Source organism: Muscardinus avellanarius (assembly GCF_963383645.1).
Source record: "Muscardinus avellanarius genome assembly, chromosome: 11".
NCBI classification, from domain to species: Eukaryota; Metazoa; Chordata; class Mammalia; order Rodentia; family Gliridae; genus Muscardinus; species Muscardinus avellanarius.
Window position 1 is genome coordinate 80,910,921 of NC_137797.1, and position 13,296 is coordinate 80,924,216.

Below are 13,296 nucleotides of genomic sequence, written 5' to 3' on the forward strand. Positions count from 1 at the left end.
CAACCTCACTTAGATTTTACCTGGCTTAAATAATTTTGTATGTCTGTGAATGTGTTGGTTTAGCTCTTAGCACTTTTTAGTGTTATCACATGTGTAAGGTCGGGGAACCGCCACCAGCTGAGATACAGAATTCCTTCGTCATAACCATCCCCCACTATGCTTCTCTCTACCTCCCTAACCTTTGACAACTTGTCTTCAATCTCTTTTCCATCTTTATAATTTTATTATTTTTAGGAATACTACATACATCAGCATGATTCCCTTGAGATATATCCAAATTTTATATGTACCAAAAGGTCATTTCCCTTTTATTGCTGAAAAATATTCCATTGTAAGGATATACCTTTTTTTTTTTTTTTTTTACTCATTCACTCACTTGAAGTGTTTCCAGTTTGGGGCTACTATAAGATGCTATGAATATTTGTGTAAGTACTCTTATATGAACATAAGTTTTTATGTCTCTTGGATAAATTTTCTTAAGTAAAATATTGGGTTGTATGATGAGAACATGTTAGTCTTCTTAGGAAACACCATGTTCTTTCCCATAGTGGCTGTCCCATTGCAGATTCTTCCATCCACATGTAAATGACTCAGATTTTCTATATCATAGTTATTTTCTTATAATTTTAGCCTCTGTGATAAGTATATAGTGATACCTCATTGGGTTTCAAATTTGTATTTCCTTAATGGCTAATAATATTAGACATCTTTTCATGTGCTTACTTTCATTTGAATGTACTCTTTAGTGAAATGTTTGTACATTTTTGCCCATTTTTACATTGAATTATTATTACTAATTGTTGAGTTAAGATATTTAGACATCCAACATACAAATCTTTGGTCAGATGTATGGTTTAAAAATATTGTCTCCCAGTCTTTGACTTTTCTTTATACTTTTTCTTGGAGTCCTTTATAGAACAAAAATTTAAAATTTGAGTTTCAGTATATCACCTTTACATATTATGCTTTGTGCTTTTGATATCAAGTCTAAGAACTCTTCAACTAATCCTATGTTCTGGATATTTTTGTAAATATTTTTTCTAAATTGTGATAGTTTTGAAATTTACATTCAAGTCTATGATCCATTTTGAATTGATCTTATATTAAGTCTGAGGGCGTTTCTTTTGGTACTGGGGATGAACCTAATGACATTCTGCCTTCGAGCTATACTCCCAGACCTATTTTTTATTCTTTATTTTGAAACAGGGTCTCATTGAGTCGCAAAGGGCCTCAGTAAGTAGCTAAGGCTGTCCATAAACCACAATCCTCCTGTCTCAGCCTCCCAAATGCTGGGATTACAAGTGTGTGCCACCACACCTAGCTAAAGTCTGATGTCTAAGTCGTTATTTTTTATAAATTTTGCCTATGAATGCCTAATTGTTCCAATATCATCTTTTACAAAGGTAATTTACCCCCATTTAACTGTTTTTGCATTTTTCTCAAAAAATCATTTGAGCATATTAGCCTGGGTCAATTTCTGTGGGCATTGCTGACAAGCCAGCCATGGTTCACCAAGCTAATTTTTAATATGATTTTGCTAAGCCCATCCCAGAGTTATTAATTTAAAAACTGCTAAAAGAAGGCCTAGAATTGTGCTTCTTTTAGCCATACTGGTAGATCTGAGAAACAGATAAAAATATCAGAGCTCTTCCAAGGCTTACACAAGGATTTCTCATTAGACTTTGTTGAGAAGGTTTCAGTGGTGAGGCAGTAGGGAATAGCAGGTCACTTTGTGACTTTCTTTGTAAGTTGGATTTATTAAGAAATATTTTAACATTTAGAAAAAACAATAAAGAGCCAGGCATGGGATCACACGCTTGAAATCCCAGTATTTGGGAGACTGAGACAGGAGGATCACAATTTGCAGACAGCCTCAGCTACTTAATTAGGTCCTTTGCAACTCAGTGAGACCTTGTTTTGAAATAAAGAATAAAATATAGGGCTGGGGGTGTAGCTTGGAAGAAGAATCTCCCTGGGTTCAATCCTCAGTATCACACACACAAAAAACAAACAATAAAGTATAAGAAAACTGCAGCCTCTTGCAGATACCCCCTTCCTTGAATGTCATCCACCTTCCTTTATTTTTCCAGAACTTTCTTGCATTTTGTGATTAACATGTCCATGCATTCTTTATATTTGGTCATATCGGATATGCAGTATATGTCTACACACACACACACACACACACACACACACACACACACACACACACTGCATCCATCCATTACTGCTGTAGGGAAACTTGAAGTAAATTCAACTAAAAGTTTAATTTGACCAGTGAACAGCTCATCATTCTTAGCAGTCTTTAAATCCTGACCAAAGCATACACTCTAGTCTGGCTTAGCACAGTTTGCCTGATATGGTTTAAATGCTTATGTGCTCACAAAATCTTATGTTGAAATGTAATCACCAATGTGATAGTATTAGGAAGTAGGGCCTTTAGTGATTTTGGGTCATGAAGGCTAGGCTTTTTAGTGTCCTGTGGAAGAGATCCTGGAGAGATGGCTGGTCCCTTCCACCATACAAGAACACAGTAAGACAGAGCCCACTGTGAGCCTGAAAAAGAGACTCAGAAGATACCGAATCTGTTTTGGCACCTTGACTTAAACTTCTCAACCTTTATAATTGTGAGAAATAAAGTTTGGTTGCTTTTAAGTTTCCCATTTTATGGTATTTTTGTTATAGTAGTCCAAATAGACTAAAATAGCTTGGATCTGCCCACATGTTTATTTCTTCATTTGGGTATGAAGTGGGTTTCTTTGTCATGCTTTTATTGGTGCATCATAATTATATATTGTAGTGATTTAAATTGATATATAAGTATATGCACAAACCACTTTACATATGTCCCTCTGGATCCCACCTTGCTCCCTTCCTCTCTCACCATCCATGTAGGTGAGATTGATGATACCTGCATGTAAGAATACAGCCTTATTTAAAGCGTTTCCTTTCCCAAGCCCTGTTTTCCCCTCCTTCCTCCTCCAATTCCCTTCCACTGTACTGGCTTCTTTCCTCATTTGACTGAAGTCCCTTTTGTTTTGTATATTCATTCTATCTTCCACATATGACCCTGGACTTTCTGAGAATAACTGACCTCAGTAAATATAATGTGCTAAAGATCTATCCATTTTTCTGAAAATGGTCATGAATTTTGATACCTCAGAACTTTTGTCTGGAGTGGTTTTCCTTTTTCCTGAATTTCACCCATTTGATATTACTTTAGAAATAAGAATCTCTTTAGGGATAAACTCTGCTTCTGTTCATCTTAGTATAACTTCATTTTTCCTGTTATAAATGATAATTAATGTAGATAAACATTTAGAGATTTATTTTTTCAGCACATTTGAAAGTATCATTCCATGGTTTTATTTGTTATCTATTGCTACATAACAAATTACCCCTAAACTCAGTGATTTAAAACGAACAACTGACAGTATTATTTCTCACAATCTCAGTGGATTAAAATTTTTTGAGTGACTGAGCTGATTGATTCTTGATCAATTTCTCTACGAACGCTGTAATTAAGATTTCAGCCAGAGGTACAGCCTTTTGGAAGCCTGTGTGGAGCTGAAAGATCTGTTCCCTGAAGAGCTTATTTGAATGATTGGGAAATAAGTACTGGTCATTCTGTCCCCATTTTCAGCTTCTCCAGGAGACTGCTCAAACACCTTCACAGTATGGCAGGTGTCTTCCTTCACAATGGTGATCCAAACACCTAGACAGCATCAGTAGTGCGCTTTGCCACTTAGCCTGGAAAATTACACAGTCACTTCTACTGACACAGAACAGCTCCAAGTGTATGAGGACTTACAGGAGAATTTGTACCCCAAGGATCAAATATCAATGGAGTCATCTTGTAGACTGGTGTCCCCAGTTACCTTTGGATTGTTATTGTTGCTACTGAAAAACCAGCTCTCAGTGTATTGTCACATGTTTGCAAAATAAAATTATTTTAACTCTGACATTTTCTTCAGTGTTCTGCAGTTTATTTTCACTTACTTTCTTGTGTTATCACTGTAGTTGTTTTTGTTTGCTTGATTTTTGCAGAACTGGGGATTAAGCCCAGGACTTCACACATTCTAAGCAAGCATGCCACCACTGAGCTACATCTCCTGCCCCTTATTGTGATTTTTCCTCGATTTTTAACTCTTCTATATATATATATATATTTTTTGTGTGTGTGTGTGTGTGTGGTACTGGGGTTCCTGGAAGCCCTTCTACCTCCGAACCACACTCCCAGACCTATTTTATATTTTTTTAAACAGGGTCTCTTAAAACAGCGTGGCTGGCTACGAACCTGCGCGATCCTCCTGTCTCCGCCTCCCAAGCGCGGGGATTACAAGTGTGCGCCACCACACCCAGCCTTCTATATGTTTTAAACTTAACAGAATGAGTTTATTTTTACTCTACTTTTATTGGTGCATTCGGATTCTTGAATATGAAAATTCGTGTTTGTTACTGTTACTAAATTTGTAATCATTATCTTTTTGAAAATCGTTTCTCTCATACTTATCTAATGCTTCTTCTGGTAATCTAATTTGACAAATATTAATTTTTAATTATATCTTCAATGCCCTTTTAGTTGGGGTTTTTCTATGTTGCTCAGGCTAGTCTTAAATACCCCGGGCTCAAGTGACCCTCCTGCCTCAACTTCCTGAGTAGCTAGGACTACAAGTGTGTGCTGCTGTGTCCAGTTATATCCTCGGTGTCTTAATCTTTTTTCATAATTTCTTATAATCTTTATTGTTGAAATGTGGTGATTTCCTCATATCTATCTTTTAGTTCTGTAATTCACTCAATCTGTAATTGTTATGTTGTTTAAACTATCTATTGAGTTTTTATCTTTAATAATTATATTAATCATCTGTCGGTATTTCTATTTTTCCAAACCACTGCAATTTTAAAATACACTATTTTCATCTCATTTTTACCATTTCCTTTGTAACATCTTTAATGGTTTTAGCTTCAGCACAGTTAAATTTATTATTAATTCAATGACTATACTCTAACTGCACTCTAGCCTTAAATTCTTATTTTTGTTTTCTCATTTTGTCTCTTATCATGGGTTATTTCCTTATGTGAGTTGTAATTTTTGAATAATTTCCTACTGGATTTATCTAAATTTGTTGGAATCGTGAGAAATGTGGGTTGAAGGTGTCCTACTTCAAGAAGAGTAATCTTTTGCTTTTGTCAGCACTATAAGGATGAATCTGTATTTATCTACATTTCCAACTTTAATTCTAAGACAATACTGTTTGAAGAAAGGTAATTCTCACAAAATAATTTAACTGTGAAAGCTTAGCAGAAATATTTCCAAAGTGAACAGCTAAAATTGATATAAAAAGAGACCTTTGCAAAAGAAAAGTGATCATTATTAGGTCCTATGAGTCCATGATTTGAAGTTGTTGCATAGCTGGAGAGTCAGACAATGCATCCCACTGTTCTGGTCTCTTCTGTATCTTTGGACCCAATTAATGATTAAATAACTTTAAGCACAACCACTTTCCATAGGTAAAGATTTGTGGCTGCTATAAGAGATGTCTCATATTGTATTATTGAGGCTACTTTTAATGGATTATCTTCAGTTGACAAAAATTACTGCTATTTATTTCTCAATCTCACCATACTTGACACAAAGGGGAAGTAAATTTTCTTTAAGTAAAATGTTTCATGAAATCAAAGCCAGTATCCTTATTTACCCTCACTATGTTTGTCCTATGCTCAATTTCAGTTTTATATTCAGAAGCTACTATGGTTTGGATATGGGTTGTGTGTGTTCCCCAAAGATTCATACGTGAGAAGCTCGGTTTCCCCATGTGGTGATGTTGGGAGGTGGTGGACTTTAAGAGGCGAAGCCTCCTGCAAAGTAATTAGACCACTGCTGCCCTCTTCATGCCTGATACTGAAGTCATGGAGTGAGATAGTTGTTCCATTAGACTGAGTTGTCATGAAAAGGTGAATCTGATCCTTGAATTCTCTCTGGCTTCCAGCCGTGTCATGTGCTCTCTCCCTCTCACATATACTTCTGCCATTACGATACCATCTTCCATGAGGTCCATCTCAGAGCTGTGCCAGTGCCAATACCATGCAATGGAACCTCCAAAACTGTGAGCTCGCACATGGTTTTTCTTTATATATTATTCAACTTCAGACATTTTGGGTAGCAATGGAAAATAGACTGACACAGAGGTACTCAGATTTAACTGCCTATTTCTATTCTGAAATAATTTTTTCTCTCATATGTGGAAAATAGAGAGAAATTGGGAAATAAAGGACTTGAGATGAATGAGGAGTGATACAAGTAGAATAGTGGAAAAAGATTATGGAAGTGAGGCGGGAAGGGAGGAGACTTGAAGGAAACAGTTCAAATAATGCTACATACATAGAAAGTTATCAATATGGATCTCAATAATATACACAGGGAAAGGGAGACACTAGGGTAGGATCTAGAGGGAAGAGGCCTTGGCCATACCAAGTACTCTGTGCATGTATTTTTCTAGTACACTGAACCTCATTATGATGTAAAATTAAAATGTGCCTAAAAAGTATATTAAAAAGGCACAAGCCTAAAACACAATTTTTTTCTTATCATACAAATTACTTTCACCAAACTTTACACATATACCCACACTTGGCCACTCACAATTATAAATATTCTCTCTCTCTCTCTCTCTCTCTCTCTCTCTCTCTCTCTCTCTCTCTCACACACACACACACACACACACACACAGACACACACACAAACACACTCCCTGTAGAAGACAGCAATACTTTTTGCTGTGTATTCATTTCCTTCAAGGTAAGATAGTCTAAAGGAAATCTATAGTTTTATTTATTTATGAATATTTATACTTATATTTCAGGGTTCTGATAGAGTATAGAAGTTTATTTATCAAGTTGGTTTCATTATCAAAAACAATTTTAGTGCTCCTCAGAGGAAATTGCTTTCCCCTTGGCAATGCTCACTGTCCTTCTCACAGCACCAATTTCAGTATCTGCAGTTCAGATTACTTGTATCTGAATATGAATTATAATGAGCACATCTCAAATTGGCAAGTTCTTACATAATCTAATGTTTACTATATGAAGTAGTGCCTCACTTATTCACAGAAGATATATTCTAAGGCCCACAGTGAATGCCTACACTGTAGATAATACCAAATCATATAACCACATATATACCAAACCATACACACACACACACACACACACACACACACACACACACACATTTTCTTCATATACAAAGTTTAATATTTAAATCAGGCACAATAAACAATGATAACTAATAGAGCACAATTAAGTACAATAAGGGTAACATGAATATAAGCACTATACTACAGGAACAGTTAATATAATACCATGATAGCTACTAAGAGAGTAACAGGTGGGTAGTATATACAGTGCGGATATGTTTTATAGTGAAATGAATTGTTTATTCTTTTATCAATTTTTCTATTTTCAGAAAGTCTTGATATGGATGGGGGAAAGTAAAGTATATATCAATGCTTTTAATGATTTTGGACCATTGTCGGCTAAAAAAAAACTGAAAAATTTTATAAATCCTCTTCCCAGAAAAATGTACAGACACATGGAATTTTACGTAAAATTTCAGTAGTTTCATGGTCCCTTTGAGGCCTGTCCATGGACTCTGGGTTATGACTTCCTGAACTCAAAGCAGAATTATAATTAAGTGGACAAATGGGCTAATAGTAATGTAGCTTAAGTCAGAATAGGTCTTGTATATTACTACTATTATAAGAAAAGGAAATTGTTTAGTCACATATCCTTTGATTTCAATATAGAAAGCATTGAGGAAAATCTACATTAGATTTATTTTTTTACAAAAGCTCCACAGAAATTTGTCATTTTAATTAAAATTTTCTCTTAACATGAAGTGAATACCTTTTCTTTTATTAGAAATAAAGCTTGGGAAATGATTATGACTACAGACTTTATTGGCGCTAAGCAATACTTTCTTTTAACCTGCATAGTTTTATTAGCATTCTATTGTAGTGCAATAATTTTAAATGCTACATCATGCTTCTGTTGAGTATACCTGCCAGGTTCTGTTGCTGTAAGGCATTTTTCCTGGGAATAAAAAAGGCTTTAGAAAAAAAATACCTTTATTTCCACATAATACCAGCAATAGCCTCTTTATTGGCTTTAGCTCTGCAAAAATATATATCATGTTGATTATCAGTTACCTAAGTATGTGTGGATAATATCGTTACGATTCTCATATTTGTAAAACAGTCTCTTCCCTCTGAATACTATAGAATATTCTATAGAATTACTACAATGAGCTTACTATATGTAATTGCATGATACTATTACTATATGCAATAGTACCATACACTGTAATATAACCCATATTGTAACATTAGTGCTTATTCTTCTAATATGTAAACAATTTCAACTAAATTTACACTTAGGCCACTGATGGCTTAATGGTTTGTGGCAATCTAGAAAACACAGTGAATGTACTAGTTTCCCTACTAACTCTTGAAAACAATAATATCCCAGAAAACAAAATACTCTGGACACATTAAACCTAAAGAAACGTTCTCTAACTTAAGGTTTTGTAGCCTTACAGTTGTGTTTACTCTTGAATTAGTGGTCTGTGGAATAAATTCTTATATTATTAACACTAAAAATTCCAGCTAGAAAGCCGGGTGTGGTGGTGCACGCTTGTAATCCCAGCATTCGGGAGGCTGAGACAGGAGGATCACGGTTCGTGGGTAGCTTCAGCTACTTAGTAAGGCCCTCTGCAACTCAGTGAGACCCTGTTTCAAAATAAAGAATAAAAAATAGGGCAGGAGGTGTAGCTCGGAGGTCGAATGTCCCTGGGTTCCATCCCCAGACCCGCAAATTTTAAAAAATTCCAGCTAGATTTCCTATTACTATTAGAAAACAAATTCAACTGGAATAAATGCTTTTTAGTATTATTCTATGTTGTTGGAAATTCCATGTTAATATTGCTGTATAAGAGAACTTAGGAGTTATATAATATTAAATTAACTATACTAATCAGGATCAGGAAGGGATATTTAAATAAACATAAAATACGTATTTCATTTACCATCTATTTATACAAAATTTAAATGTAAAATATCATCTAAGTAATGGTCAATAAATATTTCTAATAGGTAAAATTTTAAAAACATTGAAACTTTAATATGACCTTGAGACAGAGTTAAGAGAGTTATAAAACTGTGGAAAGAAATATGCAATTTATTAAATATTAATTTTATAACATTATTTTTGGAGACAACTCATGACTAGATTTCCATAAAACCCAATAGTGAATGTAGTAAATGTTATCAGAAGATAAGAAGTCATATTTGAGACACTAGAGAAGGATTCCTGAATTTAATGATATGTGAGCTAAACCCTGAAGGATGGGTAAGATTTGGGCAGTGATTGGTGTGAACATCATTAAAGAAACATATAGAAACACCACAGCTTTTGTGTGTGTGTGTGTGTGTGTGTGTGTGTGTGTGTGTGTGTGTGTGTGTGGTGCTGGAGATTGAATCCAGGGACATTCTACCTCTGTGCTATACCCCCCCCAGCCCAATTTTTTATTCATTATTTTGAAACAGGGTCTCACTATGTTGCTGAGGGCCTCATTAACTAGTTGAGGCTGGCCACGAATCTGGATCCTCCTCTCTCAGCCCCCCAAGTACTGGGATTACAAGTGTATGCCACCCCACACCCAGCTAATGCTACAGCTTTTTCATGAGTTAGTTGGATTTTCAAATTGGTAACAAGAAATGGTAAGACATTAAAAGAAGCGGTCTTGCTGGGTGTAGTAGCATACACCCAGTACTTGGGAGGCTAAGACAGGAGGATCACAGGTTTGAGGCCACCCTCAGTAATTTAATGTAACCCTGTTTTAAAATAGTAAATAAAAAGGGCTGTAAGTATAGATCAATGGTAGAATACCCCTGAGTTCTCCAGTAACACACACACACACACACACACACACACACACACACACGTGTGCGCACACACAGTGTGAATGTGAATGCACAGAACATCTTGGGTACTTACTTAGCTAAATGAAATAGTCTTTGTTCCATAGGCAGAGAGCCAATTAACAAGGTAGGTCGAGCTCCAAGTGGCCTCTCCACTACACAGAGGCCAGAAACAGGCACTTTCAACAAAGACATATTTTCTCACATTCCCAATCACATTATTTATTAAAACGAAAGCACTAGTTTGATAACAAGCAATAAATAGAAACACGATAGATGTATAAATGAGCTTTCTATTCTAAGATGATAATAATAAATAGTATTTGAAGTTATAGTAAATGGTATCAGTATACTTTTCCCTGAAAACTGAACACTTACCACTAAGCATACTAAAAGTGTATTAGCGGGAGTAGAGAATTAGCAGGAACAGAGGAATTCTATTATTTTGAATGAGTGTCAAGTTTAAAGCACGCTCAGCTGTAGGTCTGTGGTACAACTTTCTCAAAGATAAGTAGTTAAATAAAAATAATCTGTTGTGTTTTCTACTGGTATATCACTCTTAGGCAGGGGTAAGAAGCCAAGACACATTCTGAGGCATGGTGTTGAGACTCTGCATATATAAGAATCTGAAAATAGCGAGTTACCAGAAGATTGTACACATTTATGCAAGTCAAATACTGAGAATTTTTGTGATTTTTCAAATTGTGAAACTCTTACCTCTCACAACAAGGTCAGCTGAAGCTGACGAATTATCCACAATTGTCTGGGCGGTGCAGGTGTACCTTCCCGCATGTTTTAGCTGGGCATTCCGGATGAGCAGTTCACCGTTGGCATCCAGCTGTTAGCAAAAACAGCAATCATTCTGGTCAGAATATTTTTTCTCCAATTATATGGGTTTTAGAGTGAAAAGGTACTTTTTCCTCTAACAAAATAAAACCATTTGTAAGCATCTGTTTTAGATATGCTAACACAAATCGTCCTTGCTCTATTTATAATCTAGGCTTCAGCTTCGCAACTGAAAAATAAAATTACTGAATATTAATTTAAAGATTCAATATATTTTACATTCTATGATTTCTATTTCACAATCAGAGAGCTGTTCAGAGAAGAATTTTAGGAATGAAACTATCTTACTGAAATCTTTTAAATATTAATGTTAATGTTTAATAATCATACTGCTAAATGTCAATGTATATTTAATAAATACTATATAACTGAAAATAATTGTTCATTTGATTTTGCAAAGCTGCTTTAATTCGCAAATTTCAATATGTGCTACAATTCATTTCACGAAGATTATAGAAGTTTGAAGAAATTGTCAAAATGGACAAGTCTACTAACATATACTTTGTCATCAACATATAAGCTACATGAGGATGAAGATTTTTGTTTTGCTCAGTACTCTATTCCCAGTACTAGGAGGAATGTTCAGTACACACACACACACACACACACACACACAGTCACAGGTATTTTTAATACAAATATGTACATATTTGCATTGATTCTGGCAATCGAAACCAGGGCTTCTCCACCTCTGAACTACACCCCCATCCCGTTTTATTTTTTTATTTTTTTATTTTTTCAAAGTAAAAAAAGTTTTACTAAGTTGCTAAGGCTGGCCTCAAACCTTTGATCCTACTGTCTTGGATTCCCAAGTACTGGGGATACAGGTGTGCACCAATGCTCCTGATATGATACATATATTTTTTAAAGAGGCTTGAGAGAATTTGGCTTGTGATAAGACATTATCTCAGTATAATTTCTAAAAATAGTCAACATTTATTAAATGATTTCTTTCTACACCAGGCCTTCTGTGTGTGTGTGTGTGTGTGTGTGTGTGTTAACGTTATTTCCTTTCATTCCCTTATAATTACAACCCCCTCTGATATAGGTCTTATTATGTCCACATTATTAACAATAAATTTGAGGTTTAAAGAGTAGCCAAGTAATTCATTATAGGGTCTACCAGGACCCTTTTCATATGGTCTTGGTTCAGAAACCATTTGGGTTTGTAATTCAATCTTAATCGATGAGGTTAAGAATAACAGTTAGTTATAATCTGAGAAGATTGGTTTACAGTTGTTTGAAACAGAATACTAACATCTCCATATACAGAACTCTTCAGGTGTGCACACATCTTCTTCCTTAATATTAACCAGTATTAGTAAATACATAGTAAGAAATAATATAATTTTGTGTCTGTTGAGATCTTCCTGTTTAGATTGGTTAAAATGAAACAGTTTTAAGATTCCTATAAATTCCTGGGGTAGGGAAATTTTTGTTTTCTGTTCCTTCGGTATATTTATTATGTGTGTTTATTCTGTGATTATATGAAATAGCTCTGGATTAAAAATTTAGTCTTTTTCCTCTATTTCATCATAAAACCCACTGGTAAAGTGGTCTCCTGAATAATTGAAAGTGACAGAATGAAACTATTTGTATCCTATACGGTACTGCAAATTATCATTAAAAATATCTTTTGCTATCTGTTTCTGTTCTCAGAAGCCTTGTTAGTAATATTTTTATTAGAGATCTTCCAATAGCCTTCACCTCTTCACCTCTCCCAGTACCCTACCATTTGGGCCGGCACCCACAGGTACTCCTCTCTCTTTTTTCTCTCTTTTCTTCTTTCCCTGAGAAACAAATTTTTTTTCTTTGCTTCATGTTATGCCACTTAAATCCTCAATAGTTGCTTAGATTTAAAAAACACCATTTCTTCTAAATGTTACTTTCTGCATTTAGTTTTTCCATGTCTTCATCTCTTGCTCCTCAGTCAGTTCTAATCTGGATCCCACCTCTTAACACATTGCCCTTAACCTCTTAGTAGAATTGGACATTTCTCATTAAATACTAAGATTTTCTGGTCACCCATGACTCTGTAGGAGCTTTGATCCCTCCCCTTCTTCAGCTTCCTTTCATGTCTGTCATAAATCTTGAATTTATCCGTTCTTTTTCATTGCTACTGCTTCTGCCCTGACCAGCCATGTCCTATTTGATACCCCCTGGGACCACTTGACTCTTTTTTCCCCTGTTACACAGAATAACCGTTTGTGGGGTTTTTGCTATTGTTTGATTGTTTTTGGTTCTCCTTGGTAGTGTACTGGGGATTGAACCCAAAACCATTCTACCTCTGAGCTACACCTTCTGTCCTTTTCTTTTTTTTTTTTAAATAGGGTCTGGCTAAGTTGCTGAGGCTGGCCTCAAACCTATGATCCTCTTGTCTCAACTTTACAAATACTAGAATTATAGGCATACAACACCATGCCTGAGCAGAATGATCTTTTAATGCAAAGTACTGTGTGCATGTATGTTTCTA

At 35.3% G+C, this 13,296-nt stretch overlaps 1 protein-coding gene across 3 annotated transcripts in view; it reads right to left on the reverse strand.

Annotated features, from left to right (window-relative positions):
* Positions 1 to 13,296, reverse strand: part of CNTN1 (contactin 1) — a gene marked incomplete at both ends in the record, with an annotated part of 193,938 nt that overhangs the window by 115,393 nt on the left and 65,249 nt on the right. For all 3 annotated transcript variants that reach the window (XM_080705114.1, XM_080705115.1, XM_080705116.1), the window contains one exon: positions 10,695 to 10,815. In XM_080705114.1, coding sequence (XP_080561240.1) covers positions 10,695 to 10,815 — 121 coding nt within the window. The remainder of the gene's footprint in view (positions 1 to 10,694; positions 10,816 to 13,296) is intronic.